General features: G+C 40.1%; 1 protein-coding gene and 1 long non-coding RNA gene across 2 annotated transcripts; both read left to right on the forward strand.

Moving 5' to 3' along the window:
- On the forward strand, nt 1–22,438 carry LOC109183448. The gene is made up of 3 exons (XR_002054547.1): nt 1–11; nt 7,562–7,566; nt 22,263–22,438. It is a non-coding gene; the product is annotated as an uncharacterized LOC109183448 (long non-coding RNA).
- Nucleotides 17,702–22,408, forward strand: LOC109183446 (chlorophyll synthase, chloroplastic-like). Its single transcript, XM_019333539.1, has 15 exons — nt 17,702–17,939; nt 18,024–18,065; nt 18,196–18,284; nt 19,002–19,089; nt 19,238–19,323; nt 19,417–19,503; nt 19,599–19,664; nt 19,732–19,815; nt 19,918–19,979; nt 20,588–20,663; nt 20,747–20,809; nt 20,915–20,996; nt 21,506–21,582; nt 21,790–21,837; nt 22,016–22,408. The coding sequence occupies exons 1-15, from the start codon at nt 17,834–17,836 to the stop codon at nt 22,076–22,078; spliced, it is 1,119 nt and encodes a 372-aa protein (XP_019189084.1). The 5' UTR covers nt 17,702–17,833; the 3' UTR covers nt 22,079–22,408.
- Nucleotides 22,439–22,934: the final 496 nt, after the last annotated feature.

Raw genomic sequence — 22,934 nt, forward strand, 5'->3', positions numbered from 1 at the left:
TTTGGTCGTGGGTCACCGGTCCTGGTTCTGCGAGAGTTTTTAAAGAATTGTGTCCAACAATTCTCCTATGAAGCGACCCTCACTTCTCTCTAACATAGGTGATTCTTTCTCGAGTATCCCGCATACTCAAGAATCATTAAAGCATCAACATGCTAGCCTCGTGCGGGAGTCACTGTTTTAACGAGGAGTGGCAGGGAGTCCGAGACCCCCACAGTGACGCGCTCCGTTCCATAATTTAGTTGCCCCATTGAACCTAGGTGCCAGCTAGGTTGGGTATCCACTATAGAACTTTTTAGTCCAAGGGCATTAGACCCATTCCTCGTGTCAACTTCTCCACAACTTCTTTGCCTAACCCTTTGGTCAGTGGATCTGCTATATTGTCTTTTGACTTTACGTAGTCAATCGAGACAACACCAGTTGTGAGTAGTTGTCTAATGGTATTATGTCTACGAGCACATGTCTAGACTTACCATTATACATATGACTCTGTACTCTCCCAATTGTGGCTTGCCTATCGTAGTGCACACATATTGGAGGTACCGGTCTTTCCCAATTAGGAATATCCTCTATAAAATGGCATAACCATTCAGCCTCTTCACCCTTTGTCCAAGGCTATTAGCTCAGATTCCATCGTGGATCTAGCTACCACAGTTTGCTTAGAGGATTTCCATGCAACGGCTGCACCGACTAGTGTAAACACGTAGCCACTCGTGGATTTAGAGTTCTTAATGTCAGATATCCAGTTCGCGTCGCTATTCCCTTCAAGTACCGCGGGATATCTCCCGTAGTGCAGTCCAAGATCACGAGTATACCTCAAGTATCTCATAACCTTTACTATTGCCTTCCAGTGCATCGCACCGGGGTTACTCGTATATCTACTGAGTTTACTAACCGCAAAGGCAATATCCGGCCTAGTACAGCTCATAAGATACATCAAACTACCAATAACCCGAGCATATTCCACTTGTGAAATACCTTCTCCGTGGTTCTTGGTCAGATGAATGTTTGTATCAAACGGTGTTCTAGCCATTTGACCATCATCCTTGTTAAATTTCTCAAGGATTTTGTCAATATAATGTGATTGGCTCAACACGAGACCATCAGGTCGTCTAATGATTATAATCCCGAGGATTAAATCAGCCAAACCCATATCCTTCATGTCAAATCTCACATTTAACATGTTCTTGGTAGACTTGATCATCCGATCATTACTACCAACGATGAGAATATCATCGACATATAAAAAAGAATGACGTAGCCGTCTATCGTTTCCTTAACGTAGACACATTTGTCACTTTCGTTTATTTTAAACTCGTTAGTTAACATCACATGGTCAAACTTCTCGTGCCACTGCTTAGGCGCTTGTTTTAAACCATAGAGCGATTTAACCAACTTACACACTTTCCTTTCTTGGCCCGGAACCACAAACCCTTCGGGTTGTTCCATATAGATTTCCTCATCTAATTCACCATTTAGGAAAGCGATTTTTACTTCCATTTGATGAACTTCCAAGTTCCGCAACGCGGCTATGGCAAGTATCATTCTAATGGAGTTTATTCTCGTCACGGCAAAATACGTGTCGAAGTAATCGAGACCCTCGCGTTGCCTGTAACCCTTGATTACAAGCCTAGCCTTATATTTCTCGATGAAACCATCAGGTTTCATCTTCCTTTTAAAGACCCACTTGGATCCTAAGGTTTTACTACCCGGAGGAAGATTAACAAGTTCCTAAGTGTGATTCTGTAGGATAGAATCCACTTCACTTTTTATAGCCTCTTTCCACATTGGTCCTTCCGTAGAAGTCACGGTTTCTACATACGTTCGAGGCTCGTTCTCTATCAAACAAGATAGAAAATCGGGTTCATTTTCTAATAAACAAGTTAAAGTACCCAAATCGTACTCTAACAAGTAAGTTAGAAAATCAAGACCGAATGATTTTTCAACTCTTGCCCGCTTACTGCGTCTCGGCTCGAGCTCGGATTCTTTCTCAGATTCCCCACTATCATTATCCATAGTTTCGTCAAACGTTCGTTTTGACGTACTTGGTCCATCGTTGGACCTACAAGGAAATATATTTTCAAAGAAATATGCATTCCTTGATTCTATTATCGTGTTCTCAAGTACGTCTGGATTATGGGACTCGTGTACTAAGAACTGATAAGCACTACTATTATGTGCATAGCCAATAAAGATACAGTTCACCGTCTTAGGACCTATCTTTACTTTCTTAGGTGTTGGCACCAATACTTTGGCAAGACACCCCCACACGTTCAGGTACTGGTAGGAAGGTTTCTTACCGTTCCACAGCTCATAAGGCGTCTTATCGAGCTTCTTGCGGGGTACCTTATTCAAAAGGTAATTACTTGTCAAAATCGCCTCACCCCACGCATCTTGAGATAGGCCCGAACTTATAAGCATCGCATTCATCATATCTTTCAATGTACGATTCTTTCGTTCGGCAACACCGTTCGATTGAGGTGAGTAAGGTGACTTACGCTTGTGTATGATACCTACACTTGCACAGAAGTCACCAATAGGTGCTTCATACTCACCACCTCTATCGCTTCAAACCTTCTTAATTCTCCGATTAAGTTGGTTTTCCACTTCATTCTTATAAAGAATGAATTTATCAACGGCTTCATCTTTGCTTTTAAGCAAATACACATAGCAGTATCGTGTGCTATCATCGATAAATGTGATAAAATACTTATTACCGCCTCTCATTTGTATCGATCTAAAATCGCACAAATCACTATGGATTAATTCAAGTGGTTCAGTTTCCCTTTCAACCGATTTGAAAGTTACTTTCGTTAGTTTTGCCTCAACACAAATTTCACACTTATTTTTTGTGTCAATTTGAAAGTTAGGAATATGGTCCATGCTAATTAATTTACGCATAGAATTAAAATTAATATGACCTAGTCTACCATGCCACAAATTGGAAGACTCAAGCAAGTAAACAGAATTAACTTTGATTTTATTGATAACAGGAATTACATTGAGCTTAAAGAGCCCATTAGTTACATATCCTTTACCAACAAACATCCCTAACTTGGACAAAACTACTTTGTCTGACTCGAACACCATGCGAAAGCCATGCTTGTTCAACATCTAGCCAGACACAAGATTCTTCCTCAGCTCAGGAACATACAGCACGTTGTTCAACGTCAGTTCCTTCCCGGAATTCATCTTCAGAACTACTTTGCCCATGCCTTCCACAGCAGACTGAGAAGAGTTTCCCATCCACACCTTTTCACCCTCAACGGTCTCAAAGGTGTTGAACATCTCTCGGTTGCAACACAAGTGCATGGTTGCACCGGTATCGATGAACCACTCACGAGGGTTTGAGCCCACGAGGTTCACCTCGGTCACCATAGCCAAAAGGCTGATCTCGACCTCCTTCTGACTGCTATCTCCAACAACATTGGCTTCAGAACTCTTGTTTTTCTTTCTTGGAGCTTTGCATTCAGATGCTCTATAGCCAGGCTTGCCACAATTGTAGCATTCACCAGGAAACTTGTTCTTGGTAACGCCACCTTTCTGACCTAGTTTTCGTTTGTCCTTCTTGTTCCTCTTGGAGCTCTTACCGTGCTCCACAACATTGGCCTTAGCGCCAACAACGATAGGAACTTTTCTATCATTCGTCATGTTCCCCTCCTCAATCCTGAGTCGCTGGATCAGGTCTTCCAGGTTCATTTCCTTTCACTTATGCTTGAGGTAGTTCTTGAAGTCCTTCCAACCTGGAGGCAACAAGTGGATCACAGATCCCACTTGGAAGGCTTCACTTAGCACCATGCCCTCGTCACGGATCTCATCAAAGATTAATTGCAAATCTTCTACCTGACTTAGCACGGTCTTTGAATCAACCATTTTGAAGTCGAGGAATCGGCCAACCACAAATTTCTTTGAGCCGGCATCCTCACTTCGGTATTTATGATCCAAAGCTTCCCACAACGCTTTTGATGTACTTATCTTTCGATATACATCATACATCGTATCACACAATCCGTTCAAGATGTAGTTTCGACAAACGAAGTCCGAATCCTTCCAATAGCCAACTGCCATCACAGATTGTGCGTCTTGTTTCTTCAACTCGGGAACCTTCTCAGACAAGAACCTTGCCAAGCCGAGAGTTGCTAGGTAGAACAACATCTTTGTTGCCACCTCTTGAAGTTCGACCCAACACTGGTGAACTTCTCCAGCTTCTCAGCCGAACCGCTCGGTACCGAAGGTACCTGAGACATGGGAATATATCCCTCAGTGCTCCCACCATCTTGTGAACCAACGTTCACTGGTGTAGCTTGGGCAACATTGTTGCCGTTTCCTCCTTGTTGTCCGCAACAACATTATCCTTCCCATCGATTGGCAGTACGGGATGCTCCATTTTCTTCAAGGAAATTCAGAGAAGAGCACCAACGGGATAAGCAAGATATAAGGTTTTAAGACTGTTGGATCCGTTGGTAGAAAAAAAATAATAATCAAATTAAAATAAGATTATTATTTTCTGGAAAAACAAGGGAAGGAAAGATAGAGAATTTGGCTAGTGTTTGGTGTTGGGTTTTTGCAAGAGTCAAGCGATCACTCTTTCCTTAAAACCTTATTTGCCACCTCCCAAAAGTGCTTGGAGCTTTGTGGCCTAGGCTTCCCAGGATAAAACTTGCATGTGATTCAATGTTTGAGCATCCAAACAAGGAATCCAGCGAACAAAGCAAGTTATGAACACAACAAGCTAAAGAAAGAGTAGGAGTAGAGAGTTTTTCGAGGCAAAAGATAGTTTCTTGAAGTGTGTAAATCTCTACTGCCCAACTCCTTCTTATATAGGGGTGGAAGATTTAAATAGCTTTTAATTAGGCACTTAAGGGCACCCCTTCACCTGCCTGTAACTGCAACCATTAACATGGGTTTCAATTCAAAGATAAAAAATTGGAATTAATTCCGTAACAGCAGAATTGAACACCCAACGGTCACAAAACGGACAGGTTCGTGTTGGCCGAAACCTGGAAGTTTCAGCCATGGGCCTTATACAGTCTCGGCCCGCAAGGCCGAGACATTAGTTTTGGCCTGTCCACGGTCGAAGCTACAAGTTTCGGCCACAAGGCCGAAACCATCTAGGCAGCTAGGCCGAAACTTCTGTGGTGGCGTGTGTTGGAAAATGATTCCAGTAAGTTTGGCATAACTTAACCTGCAGGTGTCGGCGCACACGAGCTCGGGCTTGAAACCTCTGGGGTGGCGTGTGTTGGAAAATGATTCCAGTAAGTTTGGCATAACTTAGCCCGCATGTGCCGGCGCACACGAGCTCGAATCAAGCTGTGTGGCCGATACGTACCATCTAGGGAGCTAGGTTGAAACCTCTGTGGTGGCGTGTGTTGGAAAATGATTCCAGTAAGTTTGGTGGCGTGTGTCCCGCAGGTGCCGGCGCACAGGAGCTCGGGCTTGAATCAAGCCTTCCGATCTCGTTTCTAGTTAGAATTTAATTTGCACCCCCCCCCCCCGCACGAGAGAGCCTCTATACTATACAATTCTATAAGCTTCAAAAGAGCTCTTGTATAAAAGGGGGGCAAATCCACTTTCCAAACCAATGTGGGACAAAGCTCACTTTTTCCCTTCATTTCCCAACTCAAATGGGTCTACTTTGAGAATCAATATCTCATTCACCCATTATCCGTTTTGAGCGTACAATATATCAATCTCTTCGTCTCACTACGAAGAATCTGAATCCACTTTGACCCAACCCAAACTGAAAGTGGACCCCACTGATAATTGTACCACAAAATAGCCACTTAACATGTCATTTTAAGCTATTTTTCCAACAAGCGGAAAGTAAGAGAAGCAAATCTGTTCAATGAAGAGTAAAAAGAGAAAAGGATGGCTTCCCCAGAAGCAATCTTGTTGTGCATTGGTTTAGAGAGAATGAGATTTATCGACTTGGGTGCGATGCTTTCAAAAAAATTTATTTGGGTGCGTTTGGATCCAAATCTTCCCTATACTTTTATTTGGGAGTTGTCAGTTGTCATGAAAAATGGCACCCATATCAAGCTATTATCTTAAATGCTAAAGCTCAAATTTTTTTAATCTAAATTTTGATTTTTTTTTTATAATTGCCCTCAGATTTATAGAAATTATAAATTTACCATAAATTTTGTTCTCTTTCCCTTTCATCTTTTCTCTCTCTTTTTTTTTTTCCTCCAACCAGCAATCACTCCATCATTGATGCAACCTCATCTTCTTGATAGATTTGGGAGCTTTCTTCCTCTTACCATTTTCTTTTTCACATACTCCACTTTGTTACTCCCCTCTATCCCATTTTATTTATTTGATTCGATTAACAATGCTTGATTCAAGTTATTTTTAATTTAATTTTTCATAATATTAAGTTTAGTATTAGTATATAAATTTTATATACTTAGAGATTACGTTAAACGTATTATTAAACACAAAAAATTTAAGTTTTGTTATAAATATGTATTTAGTGTGGCCATTATTAGTATTGATTATGTAACGGTTAAGTGATTAATGGCTGCATTATGTCTTCCGTTACATTTGTATATTATCTATATAGATGTGTTATGGTTGTATGGAAGATATAGAGATGTATGAATAAGAATATCCTCTTGGCCTTGTTCCTTTGATCAATCATGTTTGAGCTAATAGGTTGCAACACGTTATCAGCCGCTCAATCCCCATGAACAAAAACCCTAAACCCACGCACGCCAACCGCAAGTACTCCAGCGATTTGCGAGAAAAAGACGACAAAACCTTCGCAAACTTCTCAGGCCATCTTTTCTGGCGTCGGCGGCCGGTGTTTGGCCAAACTGAATCGGGAGCTTCGTCCACGGCAGGTTTTGACGATGAACCAGACGTCCGATAAAGGGGGTATGGCGTCGCCTCTTCGTTGCGACTGCAGGACGACACGGGCGGATAATCACGAAGAAGATGCGCAGCCTCCAATTTCTCGGTGTGTTAGAAGCAACGGACGAAGATGCACATTCATGGAGTCGCCTCTACCATCACGTCCACCGCTTCTTCCTCTCCATTGTTGTCAATTGCTAGATGATGGAAGATTGGAGAATATAAAGGCTAGATAATCAAAATATAAAAGCTAAGTATTCTGATCTCCTTCAATTCCTATAAAAGTATACATATGTGTGTGTATATTTATACCATTGACTATCTAGTGCGGCAATTATTTTTTTTAGTATATGGAACTTTCAAGATTTTTAATCGTTTAACAACTGTTCTTGCATAATGATGTGGATGAGTTTAGTCTTACATCTAATAATTAATACCATCTATGACTTAGAAATCATTTTGAATTGAGAGGACAATTCTAAATCCAATTGATTTTTCTCTTGCCTGACACAAGACATATCCCAAGCATAATTATGTTTTGCATGGATCAGGTTATATTATATATATATATATCCCAATCTTATCTGCAATTCTGCAAGACTGCATCTTTATTGCGTGGTTGTTTATTCATTTAAATCTCTGGACATTGTATCACATTTCCCAGCATTGATATATATTATTTCTTGTTTGGCATAAATGTATACTGGAGTAGAGTATGTCCGAGAGAAGAAGGACATAATAAATTCTGGTGAGAAGTATTGTAGCCATGATCCGCTGCCACTAGAATTTTTCGTTGTCGAATACCTGGGAACTAGTGCAATCGGTGGGAAATTATTGTTGCCGCCTGGAAACTTAGTTGAAGACTAATTATAACAAAAAAGCCTCCGCCACGGCAGGCTTGGCATCTGATTCTCCTGATAGATAAAAGGTGAATTTGAGCCTCATTTATGGTGTGTTTTGGAAACCTGAAGTTTCTTTTGTTTGACTCTCGTGTTGGTGACGAGAGAGTGCTTGGCGGTGGTGTAGCTGGTCCGGCCAGTAATGGCAATAATTTTTGCTACAAATCAACCGCTGGAACCAAGAAATTTGTTCTTGGCTAATTCGAACACAATGGTTCGGGCCAACCATGATTCATCTTTGGCTTCTACGACAGGTATGACTACTCTTTGAGCTCAAAATAATATTTCACATTTTTTTTTTGTTCAAAGTCTAATCATGGTCTTAATTCATTGAGTATCTGTAAATGTGTATTTACCATTTTATGATGGCCATAATATTGGTGTTAATAGTCATATAGCCTTTTTTAATTTGGCGGAATCAACCAACTTGCTTAATGGTCCTAGTATGGTTAATTGGTTGTGCATTCATGAAAATTGGTGTAACTCACCCAAAAATTATGTTTCGTTGTCCATATAAAAATTGCCGTCAAAATCAATATGTATTTGATTATCCATATATATCTTCCCGTTGGTACATATATAAACCAATTGCCACACAAATTATTGCTACACGATCTGTATGTTATAGCTAAATGATAATGGTTTTCCATGCTATCCATGTCATTTATCCACAAAAGATTCGTACGCGTACCCATAGTCTAAATTGCTTTTAATATTACAGCCAAGGCATTGTACAATGCTCTTGGCTTTGCTCCAGCAAAATTTTAACAATGATATGGAGCGGGATTATATTATGATAGTTTTTTGTGAGGCTACTCTTTCACCAGAAGTGAAAATTCGATAAGCTATTTTTGAATGTTGGGTGTCTAATTTCATCAACATACTACGAGATGTTAGCTCCATACACGTAGGTCTTATTATTGCTCATATTATTTACGGCATATATATATATATATATATATATATATATATATATTGACTATTCATGTCAATTTTGAAATTTGTGAGAAGGCAAGATAACAATAATATTTTTTTTATAAGTTCACTCCATACAATTCTATGTTGAGTGCACTAATTATTTCCCTAATTGCCATGGCATAATTATTTACAAGACATATTTTTTTATAAGAACTTTGTTAAGCAATTATGGAGGAAGTATATCTATTTTGGGGACCTCCAGAATTGAGAAACCGTCATGCTTATCCACTACATATCACAAAAACGCCTAGTACGTGGTTCAACACCATGATGCATTTCCCTATCTGCGTTCAAAAATTTTTTTGTATGCAACCCTTCATGAGAAATCAACAACTTAATGTTGGTTGCAACATAAGATCTTTTTTCTCGGCATTAGGGGGAGATTTGAAGTTTTTAATTAATTGAATGCCGAGAAAATTTTATGAGATAAAAATCTTCAAACCCATGTACTAGTCTTATTAAATCAGAAGTTCAAACATTAAACAGATAATCTGCTAGAAATCTCAAGGAGTGACTAAGTCAATAGAAATAATTGAAATCCCCAACTAGGACTAAATATCTCAAACATTGAAGCATATGAAATTTATTGGTTTAAGAATTTGCAAATCTAGATCTAGTGAAAAGTTTCGTCACTCCAGAAATATAGAAAATTTTATCCAGAAGATATTCGCCTAGAAGGCGAAAATTCCCAGTAAAATTGTAGGTGCACCAAATAACTAAAATACTGGGGAAGCGGAACGATGAGAATTCAAATTGTATTACAGTTACAGGTAGATAGGATTACACGAGAGTATATCAAAGACACCTCTAAACTCTCCTATCTACTAGGATATAACATCAAACTTATTCTAACACCACACACTAACTACCATAGGTTATATAATAATAATAACAATAATTATTAATAACACTCACACACCCCCTCAAGCGGAAGGTTGGTGAGAAACAACATGAAGCTTGTCTCGTAGTGCAGCGAACCTTGGACCTGGAAGCGACTTGGTGAAGATATCAGCGAGCTGGTCCTTGGTTGATATGAAGTTTACCTTGAAGTCCCCCGTTGCAACTTTGTCTCGTACGAAGTGATAGTCAATCTCCACATGCTTCGTTCTGGCGTGGAACACTGGATTAGCACACAAATACGTAGCTCCTAAGTCATCACACCACAAAGTAGACGGTTGACCAGTGTGCAGTCCCAACTCACGTAGCAATGAAACAACCCAAGTAACCTCTGCAGCAATATCGGCTAGGGCTTTATACTCGGCTTTTGTCGAAGAGCGGGCCACAGTACGCTGTTTCTGGGACAGCCAGGAGATGAGATTAGACCCGAGAAAAACAGCATATCCACTCGTGTTTTTCCTGTCAACAGGACAACCAGCCTAGTCGGAGTCGGAATAGGCATGAATAGATGTAGTGGGTGATGCACTCAGGTGCAGGCCATAGTGGAGAGTCCCCTTGATATACCGGAGAACCCGTTTAACCATTGCTCAATGATCAGTGGTCGGGACGTGCATAAACTGACACAGACGATTAACAGAAAAGGACAAATCAGGCCGTGTGATAGTGAGATACTGAAGAGCCTCAACAATGCGTCGATACTGTGTCGGATTATCAAATAGTTCATTAGACGGAGTTGCCGATTGAGTAACTGAAGCAAGCGTAGTCAAGGGTTTACAGTCTACCATCCCAGCCCTAGTCAGCAAATCGGTCATGTAGCGCCGCTGGGACAGAATCATTCCACTAGTAGTGTCAACAGTTTCAAACCCTAAGAAGAAGCCAGGTTTGCCAAGATCCCGTATTTTAAACACAGTTGCAAGACGACCAAGTAGAGTATCAAGTAGGGAGGTGTTGTTGCTCATCATAATGATGTCATCCACACAGACAAGGAGGAAAACTTGCGATCCCTCTGAAGTGAGGTAGAAGAGGGAGACATCTGTTTTTGACGAAGAAAACCCTGCAGATAACAAGAAGTCGTGAAGTCGCTTGAACCATGCACGAGGAGCTTGCTTCAAACCGTAGAGAGACCGCTGTAAGTGGCAGACATGCTCCGGATGAGTAGGATCTTCGTAACCCGGTGGTTGCTTCATATACACAGTTTCAGCTAGATGGCCATTTAGGAAGGCATTATGTGCATCCAGTTGACGGAGGACCCATTTGTTTGTGATAGCCAAGGAAAATAGCATACGTACTGTGGTTGGCTTGACAACCGGACTGAAAGTGTCAAAGAAGTCTTCACCTGCACTTGGTTAAACCCCTTTGCTACCAGGCGTGCCTTATGGCGTTCCACTGACCCATCTGCGGTACGCTTGGTGCGAAAAACCCACTTGCATCCAATAATATTCATGTTAGGATCAGGTGGGACTAGACGCCAGGTGTTATTGTGAAGTAACACATTGAACTCCTGGTCCATAGCATCCCTCCAGTGAGAGTGCCCGACAGCTTGAGAGTAGCACGTTGGATCTGGTGTTGTTGTGGCAGTGAGGGCCTGAAATTCCTCATTATTACCGTGGGTCATGTGTCGTAGCCGCATGACATGCCCTCGGTCCTGAGGTTGCTCCCGACCCTGGCCCCGACCCCGAGGCCGACCTCGTCCACGAGCCGCAGGGGCAGATGGCTCAATGGCTAAAGGAGGTGACTCATGAGCTAATGGCTCAGGGTCAGGACTGAGAGTGACAGGAACTGGATTATACCCGGTACCCTGAACTGGTACTATGGGTCCGGAAGCCCAATGCACGGGCTGTGGCTCATCAGCTTGTGGTAGAGAACCTGTTGCAAAGGGAAAGACAGATTCGTCAAAACGGACATGGCGACAGGTATAAGTTTTCCCACTGATTAGATCCATGCACCTATATCCCCTAAAGGATGGTGGGTAACCTAAGAAGACACATGGAGTGGAACGGAACTCGATTTTATTCCGATTGTACGGTCTTAGATACGGGTAACATTGACACCCGAAGACTTTTAAGAATTGATATGGAGGTAGCTTTTTGTATAGTCGGTAGTAGGGACTTTCGAATTTTATAGCGGAAGATGGTAGATAATTGATTAATCACGTGGCAGTCTCAAAAGCAAAATCCCAATATTGTTGTGGGACAGACCCTTGAGCAAGAAGAGCTAAGCCCGTTTCGACAATCTGTCTATTGTGGCGCTCAACTCTCCCATTTTGTTCGTGCGTATAGGCTCAGGATTGTCAGTGGTTAATACCGAGAGTTTCAAAGGTGGTCTGCAATTTGCGATACTCACCCCCTAGGTCAGACTGTATAGATTTGATAGAGCGTGAAAATTGTCGCTCTACCAACACACGAAACACATTAAACATTTTATAGATGTCTGATTTTACCCTTAATGGATAAAACCAGCAGAAGCGAGAATAATCGTCAACAAACAGCAAGAAATACCGAAAACCACTAGACGAGATAACTGGGGCAGGCCCCCAAATATCCGTGTAGACTAAATCTAGTACATTTTCGCTAGATTGCTCTACTCTATTTAATGGAAAACGACAAGACTTGCCAAGATGACAAGCAGTACATGACCCTAAAGTAACATTATTTTGCTGGACAGAACGATGTTTAAGAATTTTATTCTGAACGACACTGTGAGGATGACCAAGCCTGCGATGCCATACCGCCTTGGTGTTGGAATCTTTCACAATGAAACAATTATCGTGAAATTCAAAAAATACACTGTTTTCAGTGACAAATTTCTGGACAGATAATAACGGGATAGTTAAATTAGGGACATGTAATACATTAAACAGAAACAACTGTATAGACTCAGATGGAATTGATGCATGGCCAACCCGAGAGATTACTAAAACTGTACCATTCCCAACCCGGAGTGTGTCCGGGCCATTGTATTCATCCGAGGTGGTCATCATGCCAGCATCCGGGTTGCGTGCGCCATAGCACCCGTATCGGGATACCACGCTTCGGGCGGTGGTGCGCTAGACGCCGGTGAGTCCCCGAAAACTGCGACGTGGGCTTGTGCAGGTGGTTGTGCTGTGTATCTTTTGTAACAGTAGACCGCGGTATGCCCCTGCGATCTGCAAATCTGACACCTCGGCACGCCGCGTCCACCCCGGCCACCACGCTGGTTGCGTCCGCCTCGGCCACCATGGTGATTCCGTCCGCCTCCGTCACCACCCTGCTGCCCACCATTGCCGCGACCACCCTGCTGACCACGGCCTGCGTAGAACGCCGCATGCGAACCGTCGTTGCCACCTCCAGCGACGAACTCATCCGCAAGAATAAAGTCTGCGGCTTGCAGATAATCGGCCAACTGGGGGAGAGAGACCGGAGCGTTAGCGGTGAGGGCAGCGGCATATGACCGGTATTCCGATCGCAATCCACGCAGAACATACAGGTTTTGCTCTGACATGGTGAGCGGCTGGCCGGCTTGTGCTAGGGCTTCAACAAGGAGTTCTGCCCGGCCGAGGTACTCAGTTGGCGTAGCATTGCGCTGCCGGAGAGCCTGGAATTGTCGAAGCAGATTCAGGCACCTTGCCTGAGTCGTGGAGCCCAATGCCGTGCACACCGAATGCCACACCTCGGCGGCGGTAGCCTGGCCAACCGCAAGGTGTAGGACTTCATCTGACATCGCCGAGATCAATAATGAAAGAATGGATTGATCTTGGCGAACCCACAGTTTGTACGCCGAGTTCGGAACCAGAGTCGCCGTTGTTGCATCGGAGCCGGAGTCACCGTCAGTTGTGGTAAGAGTCGCTGGCGGACACGGGTGGCTACCGTCGATGAAGCCTTCCAAGTCCTGCCCCCGCAAGAACGGGATAATTTGTGTCTTCCAGAATAGAAAATTCCACGATGTGAGCTTCTTGGGAAATGCCATATATTTGGTTGATACAAAATTGCCATGTGTATAAAAGATACTTACAAAGCTGTTACAGTTGTCGACAACATATTTTGCCTCTATTGCTCATAAATACTTATAATCTGGATCCAGAAATTGAAGCAGTAGTATAACGCCCGAAGCGTGCTAACTGTTTTGATAGAAAATAGCAATTAAGGCATACAAATCAAAACTCGCTAACAAAAGGCGAGTTGAGGGTTTTCGCAGAGACCCAATATTTGTCATGGCTTTATATTCCGCTATTCGATAAAACTAGCAGTTAATAAATTAGATATGTAGCTAATAGTTATAGTTATCACATATTTATATTTATATGGATAACTTGTTACTTATATTTAAAATCCTTGATGGATTTTCTCAAAATGTGATGAATGAAAATTACAAAATAAGAAGTATAAAAGTTAGTAAGTTACTAACTATGATCTTTCTTATAGTCAATAAATCAATAAATTGACTAAAGGTATTTTCTCCCCCAAAATAAAGTATGAAAATATATTATCATAAACATGCCTAGTAATGTTATATGTGATTACGAAACTTAAATATCGTTTCCTCTTGAAAATATCTTAAATATATCCTCTAGTTTATCTTGAAAAATCCCTAATGGATTTATAATTTCCGAAATGAGGATTTATTTTAGTATCATTATGTGCCATTATTTACTTTTTAAAGAGTTGCGAATGAGGTTATTATCCTCACATAGAAGGAATAATATGTACCATTATGTGCTCAATAAAGAGTTGATAATGGACATATTTATTATCTCAGTCAATTTTTATGGTGTAAACATCAATGAAATATATGTAGAACTTGAAGATTGTTATCTTCAGGGGGAGACGGGAAGTAGATTTACTCGAATCAATCCGGAAGATTGGACGTATAATCCTGAGGATTAAGTCATAAAAGACTATCAGTTGTGCACTATTTGCAACACATCATGTACTCTTTTCCTCACTAGTTTTCTCCAATTGGGTTTTTTTGGTGTGGTTTTTAACGAGGCATGAGTATGATACAATAATGTAAATGGTGGAATGTAGCAAAAATAATTGCTTCAGTAGACAAACCCCAAAATCCTGAAGATTATGCCGATTATGCCTTGAAGGCTAATGGTTGTACTCTTTTTCCCTTAACTAAGTTTTTCCCACAGGGTTTTCTTAAGTTAAGGTTTTTAATGAGGCGACCAATACAATATATGTTTTTACATATATCATGTACTCTTTTCTTCAACTAGGTTTTTTTTCCACGTGGTTTTCCTAGTGAAGTTTTTAATGAGGCATGAATATATTTTCTATTGTACTCTGATCTCTTATTGTCTAGGTTTTTCCACAGGGTTTTCCTAGCAAGTTTTTAATGAGGCAAGATCGTGGCCAAATAATGTCCAAGGGGGAGTGTTATAAATATGTATTTAGTGTGGCCATTATTAGTATTGATTATGTAACCGTTAAGTGATTAATGGCTGCATTATGTCTTCCGTTACATTTGTATATTATATATAGATGTGTTATGGTTGTATGGAAGATACAGAGATGTATGAATAAGAATATCCTCTTGGCCTTGTTCCTTTGATCAATCATGTTTGAGCTAATAGGTTGCAACAAGTTTAAAATAATTAAAAATTAAGTAAAATTATAGTAATTTATGTCCTTCACAAATAAATTGACCGATTAATAAAAAAAATAAATTTTAAATTAAGTTTATATATATATATATATATATATATATATATATATATATATAGCAACTATGTATATCAACAATCTAACATTGTATACATTACAAACATATAACACGCAAAAACTCGGGAAAAGCATAGTAGTAAAGCAGCATCTAGATCTCACCAATTGAAAACTTAGTCATGTCTCATCATATGCATGGTAGATGCATAATGTAGAATGCCATGCTTCAACCCTAATCTACACTTGCCTAACACTTCATTAAATTCACGCACTAAAGAGAACTTAAATGTTGATCACTTGTTTGTTTCCCCAATTAGGCAAAATTCCCTCGGCTCAAGCCTCCCACCCCGGTTGCCCGGTCCAACGAGATAGTGAAGAGGTAAATCATAGTACCTTACTGCGCATTATGTGGGAGAATCGGTGCCTATAGAGGCCAATCATTTATTTGAAGATAAGAACTTTCACCCATTGACGGTAGGGAAATGAATTCCAAATCCATTTCCACTAGACAAATTTCCAGCAATGATTTTGGATAAGATGAGGGGGGACCAAGTGAATAAGAGCCCTAATTGCAATACCAGTAATAAGATAAATTCTAGTGAAACCCAAATAGCCATTTACCCATATCTCACAACACCAAATCCAATTCACTCCATTCGAATAAAAAACATAAACTTTCAGCACACATAAAAAGACTTAATTTTTACTCAAAAAAAAAAAAAAAAAAGACAGGAACACCCAGAGCACAAGTCACAAAGAAGAATACAATTAAATCATAAAGTCAAGATCTTGAACCATAATTAACCAAAAAAAAAAAAAATCAGAAAGTAAGAGAAGTAAACCTATTCAATGGAGAGGAGATTGAGAAAAAAGTGCTTCCCTACAATTTTTGTTTGCTTTGATTTAGAGAGAAGGAGATTTATCTACTTGGGTGTGTTGCTCTAAAAATTTTTTTACTTGAATGCGTTCGGATCCAAATTTTTCCTATACTTATATTTGGGAGTTGCCATTTTCCTTGAAAAATGGCACCCATATATTTAGCCATCATCTCAAATGCTAAGGCTTAGGGCTTGTTTGGTTATCAGCGGTTAGCGATTAGCGATTAGCGGTAGCGGGTTGTGTTAGCGGTTATCAGATAGCGGATTGTATTAGCGGGTTTGACCAGCAGATTATATTAGCGGTTTATAAAAAAGTGTTTTGTAAAATTAGCGGTTTAGATTAGCAGTTAACATATAAAATGACCATAAGGGTATACATTATAATTTATAATTTATAATAATAATAATAATAATAATTTTTAAAAAACAAAGAAAAAAAAAAGAAGGAAACAGCGCAAGCTGTTCCCCTCTTGTATTCCCACTTTTCCCACCGTCCCACATCGGTGAAAAAAATGGGAATGGAGCCTTGCCTCAAGGCTCCACAAATTCGTTGCCCATCTGGGATGGGCAACGTTGAGGAGTCGTTTTGGCTCCCCAAATTGAGGAGCCATTTCGGCTCCTCAATTAGTTTTATGTTTTTTTTTTAAATTAAATATAAACAGGGGCGTTTTGGGGAAAATTTAATTTTCCCCAAAACGCCAACTGCAAACGCTGCATTTTGCAGCGTTTGCAAAAGCAGCGGTTTGGAGCAAACCGCTGCTCCAAACCGCGTCTAACCAAACGGTTTTTTTTGGCGGTTTGACATGGTCAAACCGCCAAAAATGACGGATCCGCCAATATTACAAATTTGTCATAATTTTTTGTTCTCTTATTCTTTTATTTATTTATTTTAACCAGCCACCACTCCATCTTTGATGCAAACTCATCTTCTTGATAGATTTTGGAGCTTTCCTCTTACGCATTTTTTTTTTCATCGACTCCACTTTATTACTCCATCCGTCCCATTTTGTTTGTCTAATTTGATTAACGAGGATTGTTAAAATCATTTTTAATTTAATTTTTCATAATATTAAGTTTAGTATTAATATATAAAATTTATATATTTAGAAATTACAAGGTACTATTAAACAAAAAAATTAATTTATTAAAAATTAAGAAAAATTATAATTTATTGCCTCACAAATAAATTGACCGATTAATAAAAAAATAAAATTTTTAATTCAATTAATAATTTTTTAAAAATTAAATTCAATTAACGATTACACAGTTTTATGAAATCAGTTACTATTCGCCATATTCATAGGTTAGCGAATTATGTAACTCATGTTCTTGCAAGTACAACTGGTTCTGAGTGTGTACTAGTGGGTTTCTTCTCCACATCTTGTATTTCTTCTCCCAAACCACATCTTGTATTTCTGAATTGCTTGCTTAATATATCATTGTTTTTGTTTTCAAAAAAAAAAAAAAAAAAAAAAACCGAATTAACATCTACTAATACTAATGATCACAGTTGACGCTGTGAACGAGATTATTACAACTCAATCTTTAAAATATTGAATTCAATTGTTCCAACTGTATGGAGTAAATGAAGTAGAAAAGGACACTGAGATATTCATATCCCCAACTCCACTCCTCAAGACTGAGCCAAAACTACAAAGCTTTTTAGCTAAGCTCGATAACCTTACCTTCAATGGCTTCTCTGCTCAACACTGTGCCCTCCATAAGATTATCAAGTTTTAAATGTAATCCCCTTCGAGCTCCGCACCTCTCATATCCTATCTCTCTGACTCCCTCAAGTATGTGGCTTCGACTCTCCCATTTCTTCAAACTTCAATTTCATTCCAATTTGTTCTGATAAAGAATGTATTTTTATTGTTAAGGGAGCAGGTTTGTGGTGAGGGCCGCCGAGACTGACAGTGAAGGTAAAGCAAGCTTGAGCTTTGGATTTGAGTTTCTTGAACATGAATAATTGGGTTTTGGATATGTATTCTTCTTTCTATTTTTGTCTTATTCTTCGAAAATGGCGTTTATTTGGGTGCAATTGTGCGGCAGTTAAAGCTACGGTACCGGATAAGGCGCCGCCGGCTTCTGGTTCCAGCATTAATCAAATTCTTGGTATCAAAGGAGCCAAGCAAGAAACGGTTTGCTGTCCATTTTCTTTCTAATTAGTTATGGAGTACTTCATTAATGAGTTTCGTGGGGGGATTTCAGTGTAATAGTATTACCAATTTCATTGTGCACATGAACACCATAGTTGTGATTTGTGCTTTGATACTACTTTTTAGATTAAACAATGTTAGGATTAAGCGCTTACCACTCACGCCAAAAGCAAGTTATAGCTAGTAGCGAAGACACAACTTATTTCCTTTCCTTACTTATAGACGGCAATCACATTGTTCAAGACAGGTTGGGGGCTGGACTTAGCCCTTACGGGTTTTACCGGCCTCTGCCCAACAATTCCCAACCACTGGGTACTAGAAATGGCCCCTTTACCAGCCCTGCCCAACAATTCTCCTCCCAACACCAACCAATTGGAATCGAACCCGCGGCCTCTGCTACCACTTGTTAGGATTAAGCGCTTACCACTCACGCCAAAAACTGGCGTGAGTGGTAAGCTTTTGGCGTGAGTGGTAAGCGCTTGATCCTAACAAACACTTATCACTAGGCCAAAAGCTATAACTAGCAGTGGTGCGACTTTATTTTCTTATACCTGCTTAGCGGTCAGTGCCACATTTCAAAAGGCAGGGTATTAGACTTGGCCCCTTTAGGCCTCCGCCCAACAATACCTTAGCCACCTGGTGCTGGACTTGGCCCTTAAAGCCTCTGCCCAACACTTTTCATAATTGGCCCCTTTACAGGACAAATGGAAGATTCGTGTTCAGCTAACAAAGCCTGTTACTTGGCCTCCCCTTGTCTGGGGTGTGGTCTGTGGAGCTGCTGCTTCAGGTACTCCTTTTGCATATATACTCTTTTGAAAATGGATTATATAAGGTGGAGAAGTTCATTTATTACTTACTTAAGCTTGTGAAGCTCAAGGTTTCCGGTTCTTATCCATTCTGCATCACTCTTCTTGATTATGGAAATTTGCTGGTAGGGAACTTCCACTGGACTCCCGAAGATGTGGCTAAATCAATTGTTTGTATGCTAATGTCTGGTCCTTTCCTTACGGGCTACACTCAGGTACATGAGCCCTATGCTGTTGCAATGGTGATTTTTTCATACAAAACTTTGCTTTGTAACTATATTAATGGGAATCCTGTTTTTAATGATCAGACAATTAATGACTGGTATGATCGAGAAATTGATGCTATTAATGAACCTTACCGTCCAATTCCCTCTGGAGCTATATCTGAGAATGAGGTACCTTTTATTACTTATTTATTTTTGTTGTTATTGTTATTATTATTATTTTCCTAAATGATGTGTATACGGGATTGAGAGTTCTTTATCTTCAGGTTATCACACAAATATGGGTGCTGCTTTTAGGAGGCCTAGCGTTGGGTGGTTTATTAGACGTGTGGGTAGGTTTCAAAGCTACTTAATCTCCTGAAAATCATCTAAAACACTCTGAGAAGTTGCTCCTTGTAGGCAGGGCATGATACTCCTGTTATATTTTACCTAGCTCTTGGTGGATCATTGCTGTCGTATATATACTCAGCTCCACCATTGAAGGTAATTTTCTCATCCTTAGAACCCTCTGAAATTCTCTCATCAACTGCTAAAGAGAAAGATTGTTGAAGCTTAGAGCCCGGGGTTTCAAATATTGTGTTGCAGCTCAAACAAAATGGATGGATTGGCAACTTTGCTTTAGGGTCGAGCTACATCAGTTTGCCTTGGTATGATGTCCTCTATTCTAGAATACGTGTTTTCTTCCGTCGGGGTGAGGAGGCATTAGCATCTAAAGGATTGAGTGATGTGAAATGCTTTTTAATTACAAAACTCTCAAAGATAATTCGTGTTAAGAGTCCCACATGGAAAATATAAGAGAGAATATATGAGTTTATAAGGCTATGGGTTAGATGAGCTAATTTACTAGATTCAGTCTTTTAGTGTGGTTTGGTGCATGTGCATTATAATGCAACGGGCACTTAATATTTGCATTATAAAGATTTACCAACCATGAATTAAATATATTTTTCCTCGGTATAGCCTGCACCGTGAGCATATCTTTAGCAGAAATCGTTACTTTCTTCTGGGTTGCACAGTGGAGAGGGGGTGGTGTGGCGGGGTCCACGGGCCTAGGGCAGGGCAGTCTGGGCTTGCAAAACCTAGGCCCGCCAAAGAGTGGGCTTTTTTGGCCCGCCCTGCCTAGGCCCACGGGTTGGCAAGCTTTGGCCCGCCCCGTCCCGCCAGCCCGTATTGACAACTCTAGTTGCACTTTGCTTGTAAGTTCTTTGCATTTTAGTCACTACATCACATAACTCTCTTCAGTTTTGTAATATAGGTGGGCTGGTCAAGCTTTGTTTGGGACCCTCACACCCGATGTTATTGTTCTAACACTCTTGTATAGCATTGCTGGGGTAAAATGGAATGCGTTTTTGCTCATATCGTAAACACCAAAATTTGAAAAACGCAGACTAATCGGTTTAGTACTTCGTTTCAGTTGGGTATTGCTATTGTAAATGACTTCAAGAGCATTGAAGGAGATAGGGCCATGGGACTTCAGGTCCTTTCTACAGTATTATTTTTAGATACATTATATTTGCTAGTTATAATTGTGTACAGGCATTTATCTGACTCTTTTAACCTTCATGTCTTGGTATATTTTCAGTCACTTCCCGTAGCTTTTGGCTCAGAAACTGCCAAATGGATTTGTGTTGGTGCTATCGACTTAACTCAATTATCAGTGGCAGGTAATTAAGTAATTTCCGTCCATGACTTGATCTAACCTATCATAAGAGAAAACCTTTTTCCGTTTTCTATATCCCGTTGCTTTTGAACAAAAAAAAAAAAAAAAAAAAAAAAAAAAACGGCTCATGGGCACCAATTGGTTTTTGGTGTTAGATTGTGGGCTAGGACACATGATCGAGTTTTGATAGCCGCGGTGTGGGAGTTTCACCCAATGTGGTGGTCCCACCTAATGAGCTGCTAAGTCACCGTGATTTACCCCTCCACTGTTTTGTCGGGCCAGGTTATGGCCTATGGGGTCCCACCTAATGAGCTGCTGAGTCACCGTAATTTCCCCTCCACTATTTTGTCGGGCCAGGTTATGGGGGCCCTTGGGGTGAGGAATTTCGCCTTTGTTGGCAAAAAGACTTGCTTCTTCAGGCACTCATTTGTTGCTCAAATTTTCTCTTAAAGGTAGACTGATCGATCTCTTGGCATCTTGAGAGTTTTCATCGCGCTTTTATGTTGTTTGCAGGCTATCTTTTTAGTGTTGGGAAACCATATTACGCATTAGCCCTCCTAGGTCTAACAGCACCACAGATCTTTTTCCAGGTAAACAATGTTCTTAACAAATAACCTTTCTCACTATTTATACTCAGCTCCTCCATAACTACAGATCATTCGGGAAAATAATAGTAACAATAGGAGGAAAAGGAAAAACAGGCCTTTAAGTTAATCTGGAAATGGTCGGCTAATAACATTGTTTATGTTACGTTGCATCAAATCATGGGAACGACTCATCTCGATTTGTTGTTGCAGTTCAAATACTTCCTAAAAGACCCCGTCAAATATGATGTGAAGTATCAGGTACGGTTTTCTTTTTCCCCGCCAGAAAACACACAATCATTGAAATTGTTGGGAGATCAAATAGGCGGGTTTATTTCATACTTTGATATTTGAATAAGTAAAAGAAGAACGAAAAATCTGCTTGCAATGCAGCTATATATATGTTTGAAACTCGGAGTTTACCCTTGTTTTGTTGCAGGCTAGTGCACAACCGTTTCTTGTACTTGGTCTTTTAGTTACTGCATTAGCCACGAGCCATTGATCTCCAGATGCTTTCGTTACAATATCGGGAGAGATAACGCAATGTCATCATCCCGGAGGGATGAGCACTATAGTCAAAGAGGAAGCCATGGGAATGGAGGAGATCGATTCACTATTTTCGTGAGGTTGGATGTGGTAAATTAGGGTAAATTTATCTACATTTTTGTTCAACAGCTTTGGATCAGAGTAATTTGGTCATTTTTACAGTTTCCATTGTTGCCTAGAAATGGTAATTGCATGTAGGTTGAGGACCATTAGGAGAAGCTCCAGCAAGGCAAAGAGGCCCTCTAGGTTGAGCTCAACTTTTACATTTAATCAAGTATTAAATTTTTAATATATTGTGTATACAACTTTCATTGTAGTCATTCTAGTCAAATCTTGCCCAAACATAGCGTGGTCGAAAGGTTGAGTGTGGGTGTAGTGACCCCAGACATAGCTTAGTGGTCGAAAGGTTGGGGCAAAAAGCAAGTATTCAGACCTTGCGTCATTTTGGAGACATATCAGTATCTCACGATTTACTTCCTCTCACAATTTTCTGGACAAGGGGAAGAACCTTAGGTTTAGGGTTTAAACCTATTCTAGTCAAATTATATATATATATATATATATATATATATATATATATATATAAAAGCCAAAATATATGCACCACATTTATAGTTCAAAACTATACATTTTCTCCAAAAACCGCAATGTATTTTAGCTGTTGTGGCTCTAAACCATAATTAAAAGTGATTTTTCATTGAAGATTTGGTCATAAAGACTAGATGTGACAAAAATAATACTTTAGAAATCAACTATGGAGTGATTAATAGCTATGTACTTCTTCAGTTCCGAATTATCTGTGATACTTAGAG

This window comes from Ipomoea nil, unplaced genomic scaffold (genome assembly GCF_001879475.1).
Source record: "Ipomoea nil cultivar Tokyo-kokei standard unplaced genomic scaffold, Asagao_1.1 scaffold1125, whole genome shotgun sequence".
NCBI classification, from domain to species: domain Eukaryota; kingdom Viridiplantae; phylum Streptophyta; class Magnoliopsida; order Solanales; family Convolvulaceae; genus Ipomoea; species Ipomoea nil.

What these genes read in the sequence shown, in the direction of transcription:
- LOC109183446 (XM_019333539.1), top strand. Translation starts at nt 17,834, where the DNA reads ATGGCTTCTCTGCTCAACACTGTGCCCTCCATAAGATTATCAAGTTTT. An exon ending in TCCTTACGGGCTACACTCAG is followed by an intron (nt 19,324 to 19,416) that starts GTACATGAGCCC and finishes TTTAATGATCAG; the next exon opens with ACAATTAATGACTGGTATGA. An exon ending in GAGCTATATCTGAGAATGAG is followed by an intron (nt 19,504 to 19,598) that starts GTACCTTTTATT and finishes CTTTATCTTCAG; the next exon opens with GTTATCACACAAATATGGGT.